Here is a 25,460-nt window from a genome sequence, read left to right on the forward strand (position 1 = left end):
AGCAGCTCCGGTAAGGTCTGATTTTACAGCTCAACACTGTGACATGGACTGGAGACTCTTGTTTGGAGAAAGTTTGTTTCCACTGAATTCATAATTTACCTCATGTCACTGTGGAGATTTTTCCACCCATCAAGTTATTCCACAGTTTCTGCAAACAGGGCAGTTGTTGCTGGTGCGATTGCTTTGGTCAAACTTGTGATGTCCTCTGACACACCTGTCACACAAAAACATAGATTTTCAATGCTTTGGTTGAAGTGAAAGATCAGTTGGGGCTCATAACCAACTCCATGAAACAAAGGTCTAGAAACAGTCAACAGCCTTCTGTCTGGAAGAAATTCATCCCATCTCAGGATATTTTACTTCTCACCTTCCCTTTAATAGAATAGTTAGACATTGTAAGATATATGCATATTTATTTTGCTCTAATTTTGCTCCAGAATTTACTTTCTTAAGAACAACACCACTATCGTGTGCGTACGATGAATATGAAGCCAGGAGATGCTTAGCTAAGCTTAGCTTAGCATAAAGACTGGAATCAGTAGGAAACAGCTAGCCTGGCTCTGTCTAAAGGAAACAAAATATACCCACTAACAACTCTAAAGCTGTTTTGTTGTTTTGTTGTAACCTAAGCTGCCCAACTGTGTCTCCCAGAAATTATTATTTACAACTTATTTGCAACAACAAATATGTTTTGAATGAAACAATGCATCAGTATGCGCAGTTATCTAAATCTGAACCAGACCTTACCCCTAAACCCAACCAGTCATCCTCTGAGCTGCTGAACCTGACTCCAGACCCACCCTGGGTCCAACCACTTATCTCTGTGCTTTGTGATACTTACACTATAACCTAATGTGGCAGGAAGACAGTCAGACACATGCAGGGGTTGCAGGGGTGTTGGCCAATGAAAGAGCAGCAGCAAACTGATAATTAGGCTAACGAGGAGCAGATGTGCTGTTTCCAAAATGTTTGCCCTGTGACCTGGTGGCTTGACTGGCTTATTTGATCTTGTCTTGATATTATTTTAATGTTATGGGTAAAGGTAGGGGTACAAATATCCTGTGGTATAGTATTTTTAAACTTCTGAGTGGGTCTGCCATAACTTTTATTGGTCAAGAAGCAGAGCGGTTTTATTACCTGCTGCATGGTCTGTTGTCTTAGCTCAAATATGGCAAGTTCATGTTTACTTGCATCTTATTTGTGACAGTGCACTGACTGCCTTTTATTTTAGAAGTGTTCGGTTTAGGGTCATCAAACATTAACATAGGATTTAGTTTTAGGTTGCTTTTATATATGTTAACATTTTAACTCTGTTTCTTTTTGTTTCCAGAAGTGTGGCTTATGGCAACCTCCATCCACAGGTGTGGTCAGTGTGCTGAGAATTCATCTGTAAGTTACATGATTTATAGTGGCACACTTTTGTGGTGTTTTTATTTAACTTGGTGGTTTTGCTTTGGACCAGTGGGTGATTGCCTTTGTGGGTGTGGTACGTCTGTCTATCCTCTCCGTTCCTCCTTTTTAGGATTTTATTTCTAGGTCTTAGTTCTAGTTCCATGGCAGGAAACCCACACTGAGGGGGCACAATGAGAAACCTGCAGAAAGTCATTTTAACAGGAAAACACAATTTGAAGAAGGACTTCAACACAAGAGTGGATTATGTTTTTATTAACATTATGAGGACATATTGTTCATCAACATATCTGGCATGGTGCAGAAAAATGTTCTCTAACACATTTAATTTGTTATCTGCCAATATATCCGATCTTACATTACAATATCCACTCACAGCAACTACAGTTTTACTTTTACCAAAGCTATTTTAACAGTTATAGATGCATATATATTCCAAGCAGAAATGTGGAGAGTTCATTCTTGACTTTGTAAACACCAACTATCAAAACAATCTCAGTTCCATTAATAGCCGTTCTGGAGCTTTGAGTTTGTATGAGCTTCATACGCAGATGTGATAAAATGTGTGAAACAATTAAATGACAAATGTGTATTTGTACAGTGTTGTGCAAGTACTTACTTAAGCAAAGGAAATGAAAATGTCTTCTACCACCGAGCAACACAGATATTTTTATAACTAAACCGAAGAAATGATCAGTTTTAGTTAATGGATAGATATTGTTTCAGAAAGACAGAATAAAATGACCTCAAAACTACCTGAGGACCAACACCTCATTATGACATGCATTTCAACCGTAGTTCAACTTACAGTATGAACATAAAGGAATAGTATGTTTTAAGATGAACCATCACATGCATTAACATTAACAAAATGACACGGCACCCAAAAGGACACATTGTAATTAGATTTCAATCCACGCTGCTTTTCAGTGTCAGGAGACACAAATCTGTCATATTGAGTCAAAGTGAATCATCCTCGTAAGCCTTCTTGGAAGCAGAGAGGAACATGGGACGGGAGCTTATCCTCTATTTCTGTAGCTGGAGGCGATGTGATGTGCGACTACCTCCTCTGTGCAGAGTTGTAGTCTGAAATGCTCCACTTGTGTGAAAGTGCTGCTTGAGTTACACTTTATTCAGGTCACTGTGAGACTTGACCTGTCTTAGAAAGCCACTGCTTGATTACTGCAAAATTCTAAACAGTTCATTAAAAGATAATCAAGAAGGTAGTGGAACAAGAGTGAAAATTTGAATTGTCAAATTCAAATAATTTGTGGGTAACCCTGTTTTTAATTTGATCCCTGCAGGATTTTTTTGTCCATGATTGAAGAGCAGTTCACTTATTGTTTGAGATCAGTAAAGAGGCTGTTTGAACTTGTTTTAATTAGTGCTGTATTGTATGAAGTAATGAAGGAACTGATGTCCAAATTCTTAATTCACTCAACTTTTAAGCAAGAGCTGAAGTTGAACATTTAATTTGCCAAACACCTGAAAAAAATGTCATCTGCTTAACAGGATTGTGTTGATAATGTGGCTAAAATCCTTAGAGTTGCCTTTCAAAAGTCTTAAGTCTATTTTCTGAGAAGAACCCAGGGAATTACCGAGCAAAGTACAGAAGATGATGGGTATAAATATCTCAAGATCACAAGACAGATGATCCATTTTCCAACTTTGATGTAAAATGTTCTTGACATTATATGTTGTCTACATTTTGTTTAACCAATGTGCAAACACCTGAGCAAAAACAAAGCTTGTGACATCTGTAGTAGGTGGTAGAAGACTGTGAAGGCTAGAGATAAAAACATTCTAAATTTCACCATTTCTGTAACATGAAGTCCCAAAAGGCGTCCTTTGGCTTTAAGATTTACATCTGTAAATGAGGGCAATTTTACAGACATTTTTCTAAAGTGCAAGATAAAAACATTTGGTCAGACATCTAGTTTTTAACTTCAGTGGTCCAAGTCATTGTTGTCTTTAAATGAAATGTCTTTTAATTAGTATGCTTCATTGTTTTGAGTCACCTGTAAAACAGCTTAAATGGCTCTATCCTGCATGAAAGATGCTATATAAAGTAAGTCTTGATTTGAAATAACCTGCAGCTTTTCACTCAATTTCCACCTCCCTCTCCAAATCTGCCTCTTGACAGACTGACGGACTGTGAAGAGCTGGGAACCTCCATCGGTGTCTTTGTGTCTGCGTCTGTCAGCAGAGGAAGAGGGTTTCAGGGAGCAGAGAGGGCATCATCACTCAGGCATCCTCTTACTGGGCTCACTGGACTCAAGCCTGGGAACCAGACCAACGCTGACCATTCTCATCACGCAAATGCACCCAGGTACTCTGAAACTGAAATCAGAGCCCTGCTTCACAGCGTGGTGTCCGGTATTTTTAGACAAAAGCTCTGAGAGAAAAAGTCTGTGCTGAATTCTCTCTTCTCTGCACATTTTTACATATATTATACTCTGCACTGATGAAAAATCCATAAATGAGGTGAACCTGAAAGAACTTTTATTTTTCTTCCAGCAGACTGAATCCATTATGATTTATAACTCTGCGGTCCACCTGCCTCTATGTTGTCTGGCATCTTCACACTTCTTACCTCATTAAGTCAACAATATACTTTTGAATAAAGACACAGCAGTTGTAAATGCAATTATGGTTTGAACTTTTAGTCTTCAAGCACTTTTGTTTTCACACCTTTCATCACATAAGGGGTATAAAGTTTCTGTGGGAACATTTTCTTCTATGCTGTGTTCAGGTGTGATGTCTCACATCATCTCTGCAGGTAATTATTCATCAGTTATTCAGCAGAGGCCCTTTGTAATTCATGTAAATACTTCTCTGAATCTAAGAAATATAGCCAAAACACTCCAACATTGTCAGAGAAGATGCTGCCTGTGAAAATTTTATGTTTTATTTGTGCATTATATATCGTTTTTAGCCACACTAGCTTGGTCGCTCCTTTGCTTTGGTCAAAACTGAAATATGTCTGTTGGATGGATTGACAAATTTTGTGCAGACATTCGTGGTTGTCAGAGGATGAATCCCTGAGGCTTTTGTGAAACTCTGATGAAACTCTGACTCTCTAGTGCAGTAGTTTGATTGAGCAGACTGATGCAGAATTGGTCCAGATATTCAAGTCCAAGAGGATAAACTGTAATAACTTTCATGAGCCTCTGACTTTTTTCCTAGTGCCAACAGCAGGTCAGAGTTTTCCAAGACATACCAAGATGTTCATAAATCTTTATGACACTGGTGGTCCTCTTTCTCCTCTTGCACCACCATAAGATTGATGGTGAGATGTTGAACACCATCAACATTATACCTGCTAAACATCAGCATGTTAGCAATATCGTTGTGGCCGTGTTAGCATGCTGATGTTGGCTTTTATATCAAATCCATGCTGTTCCAAAGTACAGCCTCATTGCTGCTCACAGTAGACTACTAAATCTATGCAGGTTTTGAGTACGAGGTGCAATCAAGAAGTTCTGCTGCAAATAATTAGAGTGTGGCACACTGATGCACATGTAGCAGGTGTGAGCAGTAACTTTCATCAGTCAGTATTCCCTGTAATGTCTCATGATCAACAGCAAGATTTGTGTTACATCTGTTTTTGTGACCACTTGCAGGTGTGCATTTGGGATTTCACCATGGAGCAGAAGCAGCACCAGGACGAGCTCTCTGCAAGGATCTCCATCAACAGGCCCGGGATGATCCAACCTTCATGTAGAGGATCATCACTGGTGACAGGAGTTGAATCTACAGCTACAACTCAGAGACCAAACAGCAGTCTTTGCACTAGAAGAGCCCACAGTCTGTAAGACTGAAAGAGGTGCGTCATGCTTGTTTTTTTCTTTGATATTTGCAGAGTTGTGCACTGGGAATTTGTTTTGTTAGGGTCAAACTCTTAAACTGACTGAAACTAACTGAAAAAAAAAAAAACAGTGCACTAAGGATTAGAATGAAGTATATATTTTAGACAATTAGTGTGGTGTATGGAACTGGGACACGCCGTTGTTTCCAGGGTGATGTCTTATTTTTGGAGGAAAGCCAATGTGCTGCTAGCTGGAGGTGAACCTGTCTGTCATTAGATCTACTGTACAAAGCTGAGACTTGCCACCTGAGACCTGAAAAAAAGAACAGTTTTTATCTTGAAGGCGTTGTGTTACCTTTCTCAGCTTTCCCGAGCCTGATAGCTCTTTATCACATCCAAAAAGGTGAAAGAGTATCATCCACAGTCCCTTAATCATCCAGAGGTGATTTCAGATGCACGGTCTGCAGATGACCTTGACTTTCTCTTTTTGAATAGGGTGTGCACTCCTGAGAATTTAATCCGTGCTGTGGTGCTCTCTGAGTTTGAGGATTACTTTTTTCATGCTCTGTTTGAAAAGCTCTAAAAGTAGAGAGTCAGAGCGAGAGAGAGAAAGAGGGAGATTTGGTGATAACCCCGATAGAGCTATTGATTTGGTGAGAGGACCTGCTTCACACATGGCAAGATTCAAGAGAAAATAACTGAGTAGTTTAATCAATGTGCTGGCAGCTAATCAAAAGAAGTGAGGTATACCAGCAGCCTGTGGTTACCTGCTCAGAGGCATTATATGTGTGTGTGTGAGCGTCTGTGTGTGTGTGTTTGCATCTTTTCCACCAGCAAGTGTTTGTACCTCAGTGGATTTGTGCTTGTTTACATCTCAGTAATTACAGATGGTGTATATCAAATATTTTTATATGTTAAAAAAAAACAAAAAAACTCTGATTGATTTCTTTCATTTGCAAACAAGACTGACATCTTGGAAAATTTCTATTTACTCAAGGTGTCATGTCATCTGCCAGGAAGGCAGGCTGCAGCTGAACTCAATTACAGCCTCCCGCACAGGCAGGAGAAACACAAAGGCTGCATCTGAATAACATGATGGAGAAAACAGACACAATGTTTGGCATGTTTTTATTGCTATCTCTGATAATTCAAACAGTTTCTGTAAAAATATATAGAACGTTGTAATCATAAACTAAATAATTTCTCCAAGTATGTGTTGTCAAAGAAGGTCAAATTGAAATATGACATCTGGTTGCTTGGGTGGTCAGACCTGTTGTTTGTGTCCTTGGTATCTTTATATTTGGTTGTGACTGATCTCTGCTAATAACAGTTTGAAACCAGCAATGTGACACTCGAACATATTATATCTCCTCTCTTGAATTGTAGGCGCATGAATTGTTCACAGATCAGGGTCCACAACAGTAACTATTCTTCTAATGTTGTCGTTTAAATGTGGTGTAAAATAGTAGGGTAGAGACACTGGGATTAGGATAGGGCAAAAATTGATCCAACGAATAGGTCCCAGACCTGATCCAAAGCTAGTCATGTTTATAAGAGACGCAAGAGACCTGTCTGGTGTTCACTCTTCTATAAGTCCACTACATTAGGTTTCAAAACACCATGAAATGTGATACATTGTTTGTATCACACAGTTTAAGTTGAAATTTTAGCTACTTGAGTCCATTATTTGACACCCAAAGCAGTCAGAGGGCAAAATTAACAAACATACATCGAAACCTCTTTTGGAGAACAACTGGAAAAAGTTTGATATGTGTTAAAACATTTCTGATGCAAATGTTTCCAGGTTTATGGCAGTTTATTTTCTACATGAGAGAAAGTAGTAGACTTGACAAATCATGTCTGAGTATAGGAGGAGTTAATTATTGCTTACAATAGTTAATTATTGCTTACAATAATTAAGTAGCCCTGGTATAAATCCTAGAGTGATACTACATGCAACTGTAAGGAGAATAGAAAACTGTAGTATTCCCAACAGGAGTATTATGGGAATATATACTCACACGACAGATGTTAAAATGTGCAAGTCATTAAACACACTAATGACCTCACATAGTGGCGGTCCACTGGCTCCTTGGTGATCCTCGTCACTTTACAACCTCTTTGAACCTGATCCTGTCGGATGGATTCGACTTGTGCTGCGTTTGTTCTCACTGTAACGGCTCTTGTTTCCTTTGGGTGCTCTGGTTTCCTCTACAATCCAGAGACACGTAGGCATAGTGGATTTGATGCTCTTAAATCGTGTGAATGTGTTTTTCCTGCCGAGTGACAGACGGCAACTAAACCCCAGCTCTCACCCAGGACAGGCCGAGGTCTCCTCTCGTCCTCCTGTGACCCTGAACAACCTAACCGAGGCCTGTATTTATCAAACCTCCAAGGAGTACACTAAGGAAATCTCTGAAGCGCCAACTTAAGAGAGGAACAGTTCTTGAGTGTGAGGAATAACCCACATTTACCAAGTGACTCATTCCCACTTACAGCCAAGTTTGAAAGTAACTTTTAACCACAAAATTTAAGTGATCATACATGTGATCAATTTCAGAGAAGGAACAGCCAATCAGAGATATAGATCGACAGCTGTCATATTATTCATCAATTTTAAATTATTCTGCAAGAATATAAAGTATATAATATATATATTGTTTATATATAATATAATATATAAATAAAAATTTGAGTGGTTTTTAAAGGAGAATTCAGAGCCTTGCTGGCAAATGCAGACAATGAAAATGCAGAGACAATGACTGTAAATAAAATCAATGCCAGAGTTATTCTTGTTTGTTTGCACCACTGATAAATGCCAAGCTAATTTATTATCATCATTATTATTACTATCATCAGTCAGAAAACAGAAAAATAGATCCATGCTCGGCTCTGTTTCTGTACTGCAGTCGTCTAGGATTTACTCTTAACCAACTTAGGAGACATCTGGAGCTCTCTGACATTTACAGTCAAAAGAGGTTTAATAAATAGTCTGTATTCTTCCTTTTAGCAGTTTGATAAATACAGGCCCAGATATAGAAAATAGACCACAATCACATCATTTGTTGGAATTGACTGTTTTAAAGGTCATTTAGTTTGGTGAAAGAAATAACCTCACTCTTTAATGTTGCATGATTAAATCTGGTTCCCAATTCCAACCCTGAATGCAACTCTAGGTAGAAAGTAGAATTATGTTTTCAGTTTCTATCAGGAAAGGTTTCAAACACATTGGTTTTGTTCAGTGCAGCACGTCTGCATTCAGCACTCCCAGAAAAAAAGCAATAAGTCTGCAGACCTGAGTTCATATCTGTCTGTACCAGAGCACCAGAACAGATAACACAAATATTATCAGACAGGATTCTTTATAAAAACAGAGCTGATGTCTTACAAGGACAGTAGAAAAATTCTATTCTTCATTTTATCAACATGGCCCAAACAAAAGATATGGTCCTACAGAGATCATTTCTTTTTGGAACTAGTACTAACAGTAGTAGTACTCTAGCTGCTATATGTTTTGCATACTCTGTGACACTGTGGGTCATTTAGAAAACACACTATGATTTACTGACATTGTGTTGTTTATGGTTAATGTTTGTGATTAATATGATATAAAAAGTGGCTGAAAAGGACAAAATATGAAAACACTGCTTGGAGAGGGTAAATGCAGTGATACGACCACAGTATTCTTTATTCTTATGAATTTGTCTTTATCAGTGACTCTGACTCCATACATTGTTTTCTATTCCCAAAACAACCAAATATCCAACATCATATCTGCATCACACAAAGAGGAGGAAAGAAATTGGAAGCAGTGTGGCCGCATCCCAACAGATTTGTATTATAAGAGTCAGAGGAGTGAATCACAAGTCAAATTGAATTATTCCACATTTTCTACATCCCTCGCCTTTCTAACAAAGAGCCCTGCTGGTTCAACACAGCAGTCTAGACAGCATAGAACCTGCTTTCTTATTTGTCAGGGGATTTATTTTCACAAAACATTCCCAATAATTTCCCCAGTGTAATATCTTATGGACACAGACCTGGAGAATAAATCATCACGTGCCTGAACTGTTTGACTTTAATGTTCACTGAGGAGAATGAAAATAGTCACAGACAACATCAGATCTGTGCAGAGCAATAAGGAGACTGTAAATCACCACATGAAACAAATAGAAATATTTTCTACTTTGTTTTCCACTGTTTAAAGTTACATCATCCTGCTGCACCTTCCTCTTCTGCAATAGTTTAATGACGTGACGGGAGAATTAGCACTTTGAGCCGTTTATCTTGACAAACCAACTCTTAATGTTTGCATAAGTAGTGAATGGAAATGTGAATTGGAAATGAGTTGGTGGAGACCAACACCAGAGCTAAAAGAGTGAATATTATATCTATACTCACCGGGTGGCCGCTAAGCCGACTCTAAATGAGTGATAATGTTGCTGTGTAGATGCTGAGTGAGTAAATGAGACGCTCTTCATGAACTTATAAACTTACCAGCTGATGATATGTCAATGCTTTGTTCAGTTTTTTTGCTGACTGCCCCCATGTGACACAAACATCAGCTGTTTCAAATTTAACATCTTGTTCTCACAACACAAAAAATGCAAAAGTACTTTAGGGCATTAATTTTATTCCACCACAACTTACATCCACAATAAATGGCTCTTGTGCACAAATCAAAAACATAACACCAAATATTTGCCGAGTTCAACTTCTCAAATGTGAGGATTGTCGTAAACTGAACATCTTTGGGACCGTTCATTCAACAAAACAAACGATATGAGAGCATCAGCTTTGTCTCTCTAACTCTGATATTTGTTGCTACTTTCTGACATTTTAGAGACAAAATGTTTCATTTAGAAATCGACAAACTGTCGGATTAGTCAGCAATACAGCTAAGTGATTAACTGAGAAGTGGAAAATGATCAGTTTTGATTATCAATGAATCATTTATGTCACTATACATTCAGAAATATCAAACATTTGCCAGTTTCAGGGCCAACTTCTCATGGAAATTGTTATTATGAAGATTTTTACAGCAGTTTATGAATCATATTTGGACATTTCTTGTTTCCTCAGCTCCTCGAGCTGAAGATTTGGTCTTGTTTATTTCAGACATTCAAAAAAACACACACAAATTTTGAGATATTTTACCAGAAAAAGAAAGATTATGAGCCAACTCTCTCCACACTTACTGGCATGCTGTAGGAGCAGAAGCCAGGAGGAAATCAGCGGCGATCACGTGACCCCGACGGGGGCGGGACTGTGCGTCTCTGCCGGCCAGTAGCAGCGCAGCGTCGGTCCAGGTCCCAGCAGCTCCGTGGGAGAAAAAAAAAACCCAGCGAGAGGAGACGAATAACGGTACACTCCAATATTTATGGAGCCGATCTCCGCATTTTACCGCACTGCATCCGCGTCTCCTCCTGTGATGCATACATGAATAGATGCGTTTGGAAACGGACGCGGTGAACGGCGTTTTGGGGCTGACGAAAACAAGCGGTCCACCATTGTTTGCGTAGAAATAAGAATGGCCTGGATGTGGAAGGTAAGTGGGGGTTTCTCTCTCACATATATCACAGTCAAAAAAAGGGGGGAAGGAGGAAAAACACACCAGGAGCTCCTGACGTGGATGTCTGTGAAGTCAGTGTGCATTTTAACAGATGTGAGCAGGAAGCTGTGGTGGTGGTGGTGATGCTGCTCCGTGGAGGTAATTAACCCACCCCTGGTTTCTGGATGTTCGCCTGGTTTTTTGGACTCTGAATTTGGTGATTTTTTCTATTGGGTTTGTGCACATGACAGGAAACACAGAGGAAACCAGGCCCTGGTGTTTGTGTTGTGCATTCAGTCCCTGTTTGTGTTTTATTTACTCGTGAGAAACGGCAGGCAGATGCAGGCCAGCCAGACAACATCCCTCATGACACGTTCAGGTGTTAACATGATGTGAGGAGTTAGAAACACTCACAAAACCTGGAGAGACCAAAGGAGAAAGTTAACAGAAGATTCCTCACTGACTCCTCTCTCTTTTCCACTTTCAGTTAATTTAACTAACTGTACAGATGTTGACACCAACAGCACCGGAGCTTCAGGTTATATATGACACAAAACACTCCATCTGGGATAAGTCAGGGCCGGAACTGATGATGAACCTCATCATTCTCATTTTGTCTCTATACAATATCAGAAAATTGTGAAAAGTGTCATTCAGAGTTTCCCAGAGTTCAAGGTAACATCTTCAGATAGTTTGTTACGTCTGATCAACAGTGGAAAACCCAAAGATGTTCAATTTACAGTGACATAAAACAGAGAAAGGCAGCAAAATTTCAGGTTGAGAAACTAGAACCAGAGAGTTTTTGACATTTTTACTTTGTAAATGAAATAAATGATGAGGCTGTGTCATGAGATAGTTGCTGAATTAATTGTTTCAACACTAATATTGATTCTAGATCTCTGAAATAAGCGTTTATGTCTATAAAATCTCAGACAATAGTGGAAATAGGTCCTTTAGAGTTTCCTATAGTTCAAGGTGACTTCTTCATATAGTTTATGTCTGATCAACAGTCTAAAACCACAAGATTTAAGACATTGATTTCAAACAGAAAAACAGCATCTTCACATTTGAAAAGCTGCAACCAGGGAATGATTGACACTTTCTATTAATAAATGACTTAAGTTAATGATTGTTGGCCACATAATGGCAACAAATAGTGAAATATATCCATTATATTCTCCCACAGGTCAATGTGATGTCTTCTAATTGCTTCATAACAGTCCAAAATCCAAAGATATTCAGTTTACAATGATATTAAACAGTGAAAAGCAAATCGTTGTATTAGAGAAGCTCACACACTCACATCATGTAACTTCCACACCACTTAATCCCAAACACACACACACACACACTTTAAGATGTGTTTTTACATTCCTCCACAGCTCTAGTTGCTGTATGAATGGCAGTGTGTCAGTGTTGTGTCTTTTAACAGGAATAAACAGTACTTGCTATTCACACAAATCATGTCACTTGATCTCACATGCACAGAAACACAATCACAACAGTGTGAACACAGCTTCAGGGGGTTTGCATTGATAATTTTTCTTTACACATCATTTGTGTTCTTGTTGTGTTTAATTACTTTTGCTTTATTTGAATGTGCGTCAGTCTCTAAGTTTGTTGTCAGATAAACAAAAGTAAAAGCAGGGCAGAGCAGTACAGTTGAGAACATCATTGAAAGCTATGAAGTGCTCACTAGATGTTTGTTAATTTATTCTTGGATCAGATTTTTTCTTATTACAAAGATGATTTTTCTTTTTAAATCAGACAGTATTTTATTCAGGCAAAGTTCTGCTGTTTTACATTCTTTAATGTGAGGAATTGAAAAAGTTTCATTTTGGTTTTGGTACAAGGGCTTCAGTTATTTTCATAATTAATTGATCTGCCAGTTATCTTCTTGATTCAATTCTTTGGTCTGTAAGATTTTTTTTAAATGGTGAAAAATGTCCGCCACGAGCTCCTATTATCAGTGTCTCTTTGTCTGACCAACAGTTGAAAATCCAGACAGATATTTAGTTTATGATCACATAAGACAAAAGAAAAGCAGCAAAACTTCACAAATGAGAAGCTGAAACTGTTGGCAGTGTTGCTTGAAAAATGACAGAAAAGATAAATAGTCTTTCCAAATGGTTGCATATTAATTTTCTGTTGATTAACTAATCTATGAATCAACTTGACAAACACAAAAAACGCTAAAAAAAAACGTTTATAGCAATGAGCTCCGTCCTACTTGCTCCACCAAACTTTTTGTTTGGACCACAACAGCAGAGGCAGTGCCACAAACACAAATGCAGCGTAACTGACTGGTGATGTTACTCTGCTGGTCGAGTGTTAGACTTTCCTCATTGGCTGTTGCTTATTTAATGTGATTTGGCACAAACTTTTTTTATTACGTCATCAGCTGTTACAGGCAGTGTTGGCAACTTAGTGAAACAACTTAGTTGTTTCTTGATTTGCTGACTTTAGTGACAAATCTTAAAACTTTTTCGGACAAACCTTAGCTACTTTCTACGGAAGAGAGTGGCCAGCGCTGCCCCACGAGTCTTAGGTCGGGTTTTCTCTCGCACCTTTCTGTGTGTCTCATTCAATTGACTGGCTTTGAAGTGACTGCTGGTTAACTTGTAGTCTCTGTCTGTACTTCATACTTGTTCAGTTGTGTGACAGTGGAAGCAGAAAAACATGCAAATGAGAACAGCTTTTCCAGGACTCCTGCAGTTTAAAATACTGTACATGTGCGCACAGGGAGTAGGTGAGGAGCAAACAGTGCTGAAACCAGCTGACACCAGGCAGAATGCAAATATGACACTGTCCGGTCATTTAGGTTTTGACCTTCTCTTGTTATATGTAGATCATCTAGTCACAGTATCATCCTGCTGAAACTTGCTAAATGCTAATATTGAATTATCACCCATCCCTAATCCATAGTACAGTGACTCTTGTTCTCATTGATCTCAGTGTGCTGTGGAGGTAATTGCAGTGTCTATACTCTAAAAACTTTCTCTGTTCTCCATCTGTGCAGACAGTCAGTGTAGTTGAAGATGTCCCAGCTTCCCTTCATGGGAATTCACTTATTTATTTTCCTGCAACATGACAGCTTCCACAGAGTCAGTCAGTCCATCACCACTAACATACAGATTTAGTTTGGTTTTGTCAGACTTCATGTTTTATCCATATTTTTATCGTGCCAGAGTTTTTATTTATTTAAAGGCTTCGGTTCCTGTCAACCCTCCAACACCCACAGGAAGAAACAAGAGTTTCTGACAGGAAACAATCAACAACATGTCACTTTGCAAACTTTATTGTCAGATCTGTGTCTGCTCAGTTAGGCAGTTTCTTTTATTATTATCTGAGACAGCAGTTAATTTCACACTAGATTTGACACTAATATTTTTAAAATATATTTCAAAAACATTTTCGAAAAAGGGAAAATGTAATTACATGGTACAAAAAGCAGAGTGACTGAAGGAAATGTAAACTAGAAGTGGACCAAAGTAAATGAGCTGTAACTTTGAATTAGATGACACCAGTATTCTTGTTTCTTGGCTTGAAAAGTGGTTATTAGGTGCATAAATCCTGTGTAACGCAGAGTCAGGCTCAGATGCCCATGATACAGATGTTTATTCATCCCTGAAAGAGTTGACAAGAACAAACCTGCCATCCTCTGGTAATACACTTAACTCTAGCTTCACTTTGTAGTTCCTCATTCTGGGATAAGAGACATTTACAAGTGCTTATGCAGCAGTTTTTAAACGAAATGACAACATATGGAAACACTTTGCTGTTATATGTTGTCATATATCATGTTTTATGTTTGGGACTTATAAATAGTTTTTCTGCTTATTAAAGCGCCCATTAAAGTTTATTGCACTGTGTGAAATGGGTTTTATAAAGTCTTAATCTCTGTATGATATCAGATTGAGGTGTGTGAGACTGTGTGAGGCATGTGTTGTTAATTGTAGAACTATGGCGTGAATAGAATAAATAGAGGCAGGTCATCAGCTTCTATCATCCATCTGTGGCGCTCTTATATTTTGAACATGCAGTGCAGTTGATACTGGCTCTGCTCTCTGTCCCCCAAATCCACATCAAGGTACCACTATCATTTACCACTTTAAAGAAGAACTTATTTTTAACTTATTTGAAGTAAATATTTTATTATTTTATCGAGATTTAATCAAAGAAAGATGTTGAACCACAAATAGTTTCTCTTTGGCGTCAGGATGGTATTTACAAAGTTTTCTCTAATTAAACCTCAATTTCTGTCAATAAATCAAAGACTAGTTTGTCAGTTTTATGAACTCACCAACCTGCCTCAGTGTGGGTCCTGACACTGAGAGAAGCTTTAGTCGCACTCTGCTATTTAGTTTGTGTTTTTAATTGGTGAGGGAGGCCTGCAGAGAGAGATCTGACGTGCCGGGTCGCCCCCCCTCCCCTCCCGTTTGTTAGCTTGTGTTTTAATTGGGGTGAGTTCATGCGTAAAGAACTGTGCTCAAGCTGGGAAAGGCTGCCGCTGTTGTCTTCCATCCCTAAAAGTTCGGGATGAGCTCTCCATCATGTCTCATCAAAATGTGGTGATGCTGCTGCTGCTGTGAACTTCTAACTACATGTGGCAGAACAAGGCCAGAGCAGCAGGTTTTTGTGACGGGTTCACAAGCAGGAAGCGCACACACACAAAGATTTCTAATTAATTAATGCATGCTCACACAAACAGCCATTTGTGTGTGTCGTATGTGTAACAGCTAAGGGGAATGCAGTGAGTGTCCCAGTTCTTAAGAGTTTCGGGTATGAATGGCACTTCTCTGGGTCCCCCTTGTCCCATGTGATTGTGTTACAGCAAAAGGCAGGCTGATAAAAAGTGCCCTGCCACAGTTTTAGAGAAAGCGCAGGGCACTGACAGGATGTTGAATGAGGCTGAGACTCTGGTTTACATTCAAAGTGTTATCAAATCCGCTCTCAGATTTCCCTTTGTGCCATTGGCTCCTTTTATCTCTTTCCCCTCTTGAGTGTGAAGTTTACATGAGAAATTTGGGAATCCATTGTTTCCAGTCTGGCAGTGAATGGAGACTCAAATTAATTTTTAATCCTACTGTAGATGGATCAGTCACTAATAGTTTAATAGATTCCTTTATACAATAATGATCACTTGTAGTCACGATGCTTATGTAAGTGGCTTTATAGTAGAAGTTAGTTTTACTCATGAATGTCCAAAATATTAATATGTGATCAGAATTCATGCAACAAGAAACCAAAACAATAGTTACAAGTTTTATATGAGTGTTACAAGTGTAAAAATTTAACGGTAGCACTTGACACACTACAGAAACCAGCGTACAGTATATATCCTGTTTTTACTTATTTAGTAAAATGGTTTTAAAAAAAGTAAAAAGCTTGAACGTCTGGGTTCTATTCCAGCAGTAAGAGAACATTTTTCTCCCTCAACAGTACAAGTCTCCTATACCGCTGTTTGTTTAGCTTTTGTTTTGCATCTGATGAACACAGTTTGCCGTAAGCCCCAGACGTTTACAGGTTAATGCTGTGTTCATGTCCATGTCATGTGGGAGGAGAGGTAATGATGGGAGAGATTCTTGTGTTTCTTACTTGAGAACATTCATGTTATTGGACAAGTCGACATGGCAACCAAGTAAACAGATCGTTAGTTTAGGGATAAACACCTGATATGGTCATTTAGGTTGGAGGACTTGTTGGTCTTTTGGGGGCAGTGGATGGAAGAAGTGGATGGATGCTATGAGAGTGGAGAGAGTGAACCAAAACAGTAGACTGGACATGTTTACAGTGAGGAGCTGAGTATAAAGCTTCAATAAACCGAGAGGAGCTGCAGATTCAGATCTTCAGGGTCACTAGTTCAGGCTGTTGACTGCAGGGCTATCAATGGGGGCAAACATGCATAAACAATTCAGAGTCAGTTTCTACAAATATAAAAATGTTGTGAAAAATGAACAAATAGCCATAGTATCACGATGATTTAGATTTCCTAACACACAAAATGAGAAGAATTCAGTTTGACTTTAACTGAAACCCGGCTGAGTGACCTAAAAGAAAGTCTCTGCTGTTTCCATCAGTTCTTTAAAGCCTTTTGAGCCAACAGGGTACCATTTAAGCGTGTGGCTGCTTTATTATGGTAATGTAACCTACATCTGTTGTGCAAACACATGCACGCACTGCTGCAGAAGGTAGTGCAGGGGGTTAGTGCATTCACTGTGGTAACCAAGGGTGATAACCTCTAGATCTGGCATTAATCCACACTGCAGCAGTTGTGGTAGTAACTGGGCCAGCGGGCTGACCCTTCGGTCACACAGGGGATCTTATCAACATCTGGGAGGACTTAAAGCTTTACTTTATCTCACTATGTGTTGTTGGTCATGTTGTTCAGGTAGTCACTAATCCTGGGCGGTTTAATCATGTGCCGCTCTGCCAATTTGGTGTTCTTGAACTCTGCTGACATGAGCCCGACTGCCAACGCTGGTCATTTTCTTGGCAGTTTTTTTTTTTTTCAGTCTGTTCCCTCTTCACCCCGATTTGGACAAAGTACAAAGAAAAGACAGCCAGAGTTTAATGAAAGAGGTGATATGGCAGCCTACAAATTAAGTTCCACTCTGTAATTGCAGTCATGGTCAGCAGTATAAAATTACATGTCACTCGCAAGGAACCTCTGGGCCATAGCCCCTATTATTACTGCTTGCATTGACAAAGGAGCTTTCTGAGGCAGTGACGTCAAGGTTGAAGTTTTACAGATTAATTACTCTAAAACAAGAGGACAGAGCCAATATTGATGTTGAAAAGAATTCATCATTCTTCTAGGCATCAGGAGAAAGTACAAACTTCTTGTAATCAATACAGTTGAACATTTAACAGCAATTTTTTAAGGTGAAGATCACAGAGAACTCATTGACTTGAATAAATCTCAGCTTTCAAAAGAGTGAAATCCCAGCCTTTACTGAAGTTAAAACTGAAGATTTAAACTCTCAGAAACGAACCAGTGCCTCCATATGTTCCCTTGCTCTGGGTGAAACACAGAGGCCTGTTTTTCTCAGACTGTTCAGGGCGGGAATATATATTGCACTGTTATTCTGTATAAAGGATATGAAGGCGAAATGGGCGGGCATTGTTGTCCCACCTTTAAACCAGCAGTGGAAGTAAATAAACTTTTTAAAAAATTGTTGTACTTATGTGGAGACGTAGAGCTGGTCATTCTGTTGACGTTAGCCGACTCTATTTCTATGCTAAGCTAGTGACGCACACTGTTGGTGCTGTAGGGGAGCAGAAGACAAGCATTATGGCATAGGCAGCGAGAATTAATGTCTTATTCTTTGGATTTTCTCTGAAAGTTCGTCCTGAATCTCTTACATAGAAATCAGTCCACAGGGTATTATAGCCATGAAAGTCAGGGAAGGTCAGAATAGGGCTGCAACTAGCGATTCATTTTACAGTTGTGTAATATGATGATTGTTTTCTTTTGTTTAGTCTATGACATGTAAGAAAAAAGGCATTCACTATTTGTCAGAGCCAATCGTGACGTCTTTAGTTTGCCTTTTTTTTCCTGACCAACAGTCACAAATCAGAGAATGGAACCAGAGGCTATTTGGCATTTCTGCCTGAGAAATGACTGATAATGTTTAGCGCAATTTCCTAAATCTTTTGTGTGATTTACACAAAATCCAAAAGATAATCAATTTCCTATCATGTACGAACAAAGAAAAGCAGCAAACTCACATTTGAGAAACTGGAACAAAGTAATGTTCAGCTCTTTTTCTTGTAAAATTACTTAATTGATGATCAAAATAGATGAAGCTGATTCATTTTCTTTCATCAGTGTATCATTTCAACTCTTGTCTGGAGTCTCCAGTATTTCTGCTAAGAAAAAACATTTTAATCATTGAGATCAGAAAGATTCCAGGTTCCATTTATAATCTCAAACTGCTCCTAAATTATCCTCCAGCTCTCTCTTGGGAACAAACAGCTAGAAATAGTTTAATTTTCTTGCAGCAGCACTTTCTTCTGGATCTTGTATTGCTATAAGTGTTTGTCTTGTTGGTCCTAGGAAGGATAATTGTCAGATAATCAGTCGGCCAGAATGTTTGTTTTAAACTTGTCTGATCCGTCTGCAGCACACTCACGTTCAGCAGCTCGTGGACAGCGACTTCTTCTAGGATTAAAAGGTCACACACCATTTTAGGATTAAGAACAGCCTCTTCACTCCACTCAGATGTGAACTCTTACCTGTAGATAAACACTGAGTGCACTGACTGAGTGCCTTCACCACAGTCTGCGAGGCTGAGCTGCCAAGACAACAGATCGCCGGTGGTCAGATGGCATCATCCGGCCCTGATGGGTCCCTGGACGAAATCTGGAGTTTTGGGTTAGAACGCGATCCATGAGGCGATTTTCCAAAGGTACTGCAGCGTGGAAATGACAAATACCGGATGGATGTCACACTGTGTATGTATGAAGGAGTGACCAATGGTTGCTTAATCTGTGTGAGATATGATGTAGTCTGATAGTGCTGAGATATGTGTGTTTGCTGAACAGTAAGTGGCAAGAAAACTGACTGAACAACACATTTTTCAGATTTAATGGTGCAGTATAAAAAACATTAGAGCTGCAACTAACAATTATTTTCATCGTTGATTAATCTGTCCATCATTTTATTGACTAAGAAGATAACAACAGATGCTCATTACATCTTAAGATGTAAGATACTGTAAGATAAGTTTACAGTGATATAAAGAAAAAGCAGAGAAAATCAGCAAATCCCCTCATTTGAGAAGGTGGAACCAGCTACTGCTGGGCATTTGTGTGAGTGAGAATTGCTTACACTTCAAAATCAGGGTGAAATGATTATTCAATCAGTTGAGTGGTCGATCAACAGAAAATCTTTTTTGCAATTATTTTGGTAATTGATTAATTGTTTAAGTTATTTTCAAGCAAAAATAGCCAGACATTGTTCCAGCTCCGTAAATGTTTTGATTGATTTCCTGTCCATGCAATAATTAGTTAATTGACCTCCTTCTCTAGTGTTTTTCTCCTGTGGCACACTTTCACCTCTTAATCGCAAATTTCTATTTATGTCCCCGGTTTGTGTTGGTTTCCTGACACGAAGTAGTTACACAGTCATACAACTCCCAGCCAGTTGGATTCATTTGAGCCTGTTGCACCATTGCTGGATTACATTTGGCAAGTCCCCCCCTGCACATTGTACACTTGGCAAGGCCTTAGAGCTTGTTGTACTCCTGGCAAAGCCTCTACTGCTCATTGGCACAGGGGCAATCCAAAGCCCCAGAGGAGACAGAGCAGCAGAGGCCATGTTTGATAAGGAGTTATGCTCTCCATAGATTTGGATGCAGCTTAAAAACGCTGTCCAAATGACAAAAAAAGAAGTCATACAGAATCAAAAGGGGGAGTAGGGGGTGTCAGAGTGAGCTGGAAGACTCTGCATAAACTTAAACAGTTAAAGTGTTTGCCTTGCTCAAGTGTCCTCAAGTGTCCTTAGGCAAAACACTGAATCCTATTTAGCTCCAGTGGTGCCTGTGGACAGGAGAAAGTAAGATCTTCATTTGGAATATCAATTCAGCATGATATTTTTATAAAACCTTGGCGCTGAAAGCAGTAGACAGTCTCAGATCACAATTTATGTCTGCTCACAAATGAATTTTTGCTCCACAAAATTTAAGAATCCACACCAGCAAAGCTCAATTTGATCCAGGCCGGACGCATCAGAAGTGTAGATTACCCTTGATCTCACGGCCACGACCACTGTCATCCTGTGTGTATTTTCTCAACAGCTTCCCAGACAGTGAGGTGGCAGGATCAGGCTGGGCTGTTATCCTGAGTAATGGCTGATGTTGTGCAGCTCGCCTCAAGCTTTCTGCGCTCCGCCCTTGAACCGAGCCTCTGAGCAAGCAGAAAATCCCTGTAATTGCATTAGTGTTGTTCAACTGTAGACTCTGCGCCACACCCGCTCCCTCCTGACTGGCTTTTTAGCTTAATTTATTGCCCTGACATGTTAGGATTTATTTTCATCCTGCTGCAAAATTGTGGATGACATATACAGCATCAGATATCCTTGACAAATATCCCGGCTTTGATTCACTCTCCTGTCCTCTCTCTTATTGAAGTGTCAGGTTGTGCTGTAAAGTCAGTGATGTGCTCAGTGGGAGCCAGGCCTGGTCATAGTATAGGCTCCCTTCCTGAGGGCTCTTGACCAAGCCAGCTAATAAAAGGTTTCAGTGCCAGTGTTATTATCCCCGATGGAAGCCCGGCTGTGCTCTGGGCGCCAGCGCTGGGAGGCTGATTGCCTCCGTGAGCTGAAGAGGTTGACAGACACAAATAGAGCCTGGCGGTTAAGTGAGGGTATTAAATAAAGTGCAGTCAATTTTTTCCATGATATATAATCCCCCATCTGCTTTTATGCTCACCTGTGCCCTGGAACTTTCTGTTGTTGTGGTCATTATGAAAAAAAGGAAATGGACAGCGGTTCAAAATGCCGTGTGCTCTGGGTATGTTGCGAGTCCTGCTACTGTTTTGTGAGGAACCTGCGCCGCTGTTTGTGGAGTCACGCTGTTGTGGTTGAGCTTTCACAGGCGGTTTTGTGATGGTTTTGTCTGTCCAGATTTGTATTTTGGCTTCTTATTGATCTCCCCCCAATGACTGCAGGTGTTTGCTGCTGTTTTTGTTTTTGTTGTTGACTCTGACACTGCTACCACCTCCCAGACCCCAACCCACACACGCACATGTTAAATGCCACATCTCCCATCCTTCAGATTTGCCAGCACACTGCAGCAATGCCGCAGAGGCTTGATTGTGACTGTGCAAACTTTATTGTTATTTTGCAGAATGAACACCTGCGTGTGCCACATAGCGGGGCTGCTCGGTGGCCTTTGATTCACCTGGCTGGTTTGTTTATCATGTGTAACACCTGCTCCATTTAAGTTTCATAATGCTGTTGTTCAAGCTCTTAGAGAACATTCGCAGTGTAAAAGGATTAATGAAAAACAAAAAGCTGCTGGAAAATCATTTGAATGATTTTGTGATTGGAAATCTTGGAGAAATATCCACAGCTTGGAACAAAGAGGATTCAGCTGAGTCAGATTTTCTCTCCAATTAAAAAAAAACCCAGACCATGAACTGGGAGAGAGACATGACTTAAAAAATGTCTTAAATGTAACATTCGTTATCCAGTTCATCATATCCTATTTGTTCCACAGCTCAGGAAGATAAAGTACATTCCTCCACACCCTCATCTTGATAGACATTATCTTTCATTCAGGGAAGAAGCATAAAGTATCTAAATAGGTGCCACCTAAAGGGGCATTTCACCAATTTTATGGATCAAGGACGAGTTTACAAACAACCCTGGCAATGTTGTGAGTTATCTCAGGTTGGATATTGGGGTTTAATATGCATTAAGACATGGGCTTTTCCCAGGCAGACATCTAACAAAACACACAATCAAGTTGCATTCTGGGAATTATAGGATCCAACAGTTCTGGACCTCAAAATCAGGATATCTCCGCTTCTGCAGCTTTAAGTTTGACTTTTCCCTTTAGGAGTTTTTGTAGCAAAGCTCCAAGAACCACAGTCGCTCCACCACGGTATTGCAGACTGAAATGTTTCAGTAACTGTAAGATGGATTTGTACAGACATTCATGGTACCCAGAGGATGGATCCTAATGACTGTGAGCCACATTGAGGTTGACACTTGTGGTTTTGAGTGAAATGTCTCAACAGCTATTAAATGGATTATCATGCAGTTTGGTACATGCATTCATGCTCTCCTCAGAATTAATTGTAATCAGTTTGTTGACTTTTCCTCTAGCGCCACCACAGGTCAGATTTTTATATATCTCTCTAACTTAATATCAATCAGTTAATTGACTAATTGTCTCAGGTGTAGTAGAATGTGAGCAGTTTGTGAACAGTTTTTTTCCTGCTTCTTCCTGTGTTTCTCCCTCCATTGGTAAAAGATGGAGTTGTGTTTTTGTTGCAAGATCATCTCTTGAAAGCTACAACTGTTGAAGAAAATACAGATAATCTTGCCAGTTAGAACAATGCATCTGTAACCTCAAGGTATCTTAGTCATCATCCCTCTGAGGGTCGCAGAGCTACTTAGAAATTCAGCGTGCATGTGTTTCTTTCTGTCACCAGCAGCCTTGAGGAAGAAGGTTCCTTGTCAGACACATTTCTTTAACAAATAACACCTTTAGGAAAATCTCTGCAGAGGCTGGACGTCTGTTTAGTCAACTTGAGAAGGAAATTGGTGACACAGTCCGCCTGTCTAATCCTTTCAGATTCTGTAGTTTGCACTGGTGATATATATACTCAAATTTCTCAGTGTAAGCAGCCATGCTGTGTGTAATCACTATCAATGAGATGAGGCTCTATTATGGAGTTATGGAGGGATACCACTGAGTTTCAGGGGAAATATCAGTTGTTAAATGTCAGTAATCCTGCACTGGCATTTGGCAAATTGAAATGGATTTTCTGTGGTCGATGTTTTTCTCAACAGCGAGATTCCCCCCTGCCTTCGCCCTTCAAATACAAGGAGAGAGGGCGAATAATTGCTATTCTGCTGCAAAGTATTTCACAGAAATACAGAACTTGATGTGCAGCATCTGCTCTTTGTACCGTGTGCTGTTGCCTTTAATTGTGTTTCTCGACTTCGGGTAAGTTTCTCTTGCAAACTAGTTTTCTGGTGCTCCGGTTTGTGGCTTAAATTTAGGACATCTGTGGTGGATGGACAGCAGCTGATTCATTACTATACAGTAGCCTTGTCCTTGGCCAGCAGTGTGGTCTCCTCTGCCCGCTGGCCATCTCCAGACTATAAGAGCCAGCACTTAAAAACTCAGATATTACAGTATGATAAAGCTGAAATTGCTCTTGTGCTAAGTGAGCAACAGAAGTCATTTTTCTGTGACTGGCCGAATGCCGCGAGACATTCTGGCTCTGTGTTCCCTCTAAATATAACCCTCGACAATAGAAGCTGTGGGTTTTATAGAACAGGCAACATTTGCTTTTTGCCACATTTAGTCTCCGTTTGGCCATAAAGCACAAGTGACTGGAGCACGTGGTCTAATATATGGAGCTACTGCATCTTCATAACTAGGCTGTCCCTGTCTTCACACTGTGTATTATTTTTTGATTTACACTTTATTAAGTTAAACAAACATGCAGGGATATAAAGAAACAGAAGTTATGAAAGATAAAATAATAACAATAACTCATAAATAGCAATGAAAAGAGAACAACAGCAACTGAGAGGCTGTAAAATGTCCAAAAATATATAAACTAAGTTAGATACTGTGCATAAATGTTTATAAGCTTTTACACAAATACTGTGTTGAATTTCAGTATTCAGATTACGGGGAAGCTCCTCTAAAAGAGACCTGAACTCCCCCTTAAGCAACAATTGTTTTAGTTTCTATGGGGTATCAGTAAAGAAATGCTGCCATGAAGAACAGGAAGTGTGTGTGTGTGTATGCAACTCTGCCCTGGTGAGTGTGTCTGACCTCTGTCAATAATGTGTGTGACCCCTACCCAACATGCGAGTGTCAGGGTGTTAAAACACCCAGACCATGAAATATCTTCTCTTGTGATCAATTTTGTCAGCGATTAATTGATCATCAAAAATAGCTGCTGATTATCACTCTGTCCATTAAGTATTCATTTAATTAGCTCATCATTTCAGCTCCAGTTTATTTTGGTCCACATCATGTCAGTGATGACTGTGGGGGTGTTATAGCCAGTGGTAGAAGAAGTACTCAGATCTTACTTACGCAGCAGTGTAGTGCACTGCAGGATATATATCTGAAATACCAAAGGCAAAATAACCAAGAATAACTCATTATAGCATAATCCATATTTTATTATTAGATCATAATTGATGCATTAATCTGTGCATCACTTTATATAGTGTAGTATGGTGTGATGTTTTATTTATATCTCGTGTATTTCATTGTACCACTGACCCTGTGTTAACCTACATATGACTAATAAGCTGAACTTTAATGTAGAATCTGGTAAAGCTGGGGTCAGTTTTAAGCACTTCATGGCATTGTACGCTGCACTGTAATCAATGATAACAGCTCATCATTTATTTGTTAGTAATATTTCATATTAATAATCTGTAATTGATCATCAGAATCAAGTTACTAAAACTTTAAAACACAATATTTTCCTCATGTTTTGCACAAAATCGAATTTCTCAAGTAAAAAAGTGCAAGTACCTGAAATTGTAGAGTACTTGAGTAAATGTACTTTGTCACTGTACTTTTCTCCTGTGGTTTTGTGGGTTACATTAGGTATGTTATCCACCTGAGGCAGAGAGTGATCAAATGAAACACAGATCCTCATCCTGGGAGAGATCGTTGTTATGGAAGAAACTGAGAGTGATGTCAGTCTCTCTTTATGGCAGCAGAATAACTCCCAGTGTATGTAAAACCTCTATATGCTTTGTTTCTGACAGGTCTGCTCTCACAGATATTCACACTTTCATCTTCTCCAAGTGCCACAAAGAGCAGCCTTCTCTTTTCTTTTTTTGTGACAAATTCTTCACTTTCTCAGGAGAGTGAGCAGCATCAGCCTACGCAGCAGAGCGTAGAGCTCACCAAACTGTGTCTGTGAACATATGGTGCTGTGTTTTTTTTTTCCCTCGCCCCAAAGTTTTCTGGATCCAGA

General features: G+C 39.5%; 1 protein-coding gene across 3 annotated transcripts in view; it reads left to right on the plus strand.

The window, feature by feature from the left end:
- The first annotated feature begins 943 nt into the window (after positions 1–943).
- The window catches only part of st6galnac3 (ST6 (alpha-N-acetyl-neuraminyl-2,3-beta-galactosyl-1,3)-N-acetylgalactosaminide alpha-2,6-sialyltransferase 3), a 79,018-nt gene continuing 54,501 nt past the window's right edge, over positions 944–25,460 (plus strand). The window contains exons 1-3 of one of the 3 annotated variants that reach the window (XM_051069871.1): positions 944–1,042; positions 3,554–3,739; positions 5,034–5,236. Coding sequence is in view for 1 of the 3 variants with exons in the window: in XM_051069870.1 (XP_050925827.1) it covers positions 10,749–10,766 (18 nt within the window). In the remaining 2 variants the exon portion in view is untranslated. Of the gene's footprint in view, positions 1,043–1,429; positions 1,487–3,553; positions 3,740–5,033; positions 5,237–10,446; positions 10,767–25,460 lie in introns of those variants that run through there. The other 2 variants (XM_051069872.1, XM_051069870.1) reach the window with 2 other exon arrangements.

This window comes from Lates calcarifer, linkage group LG4 (genome assembly GCF_001640805.2).
Source record: "Lates calcarifer isolate ASB-BC8 linkage group LG4, TLL_Latcal_v3, whole genome shotgun sequence".
Taxonomy (NCBI): Eukaryota; Metazoa; Chordata; class Actinopteri; family Centropomidae; genus Lates; species Lates calcarifer.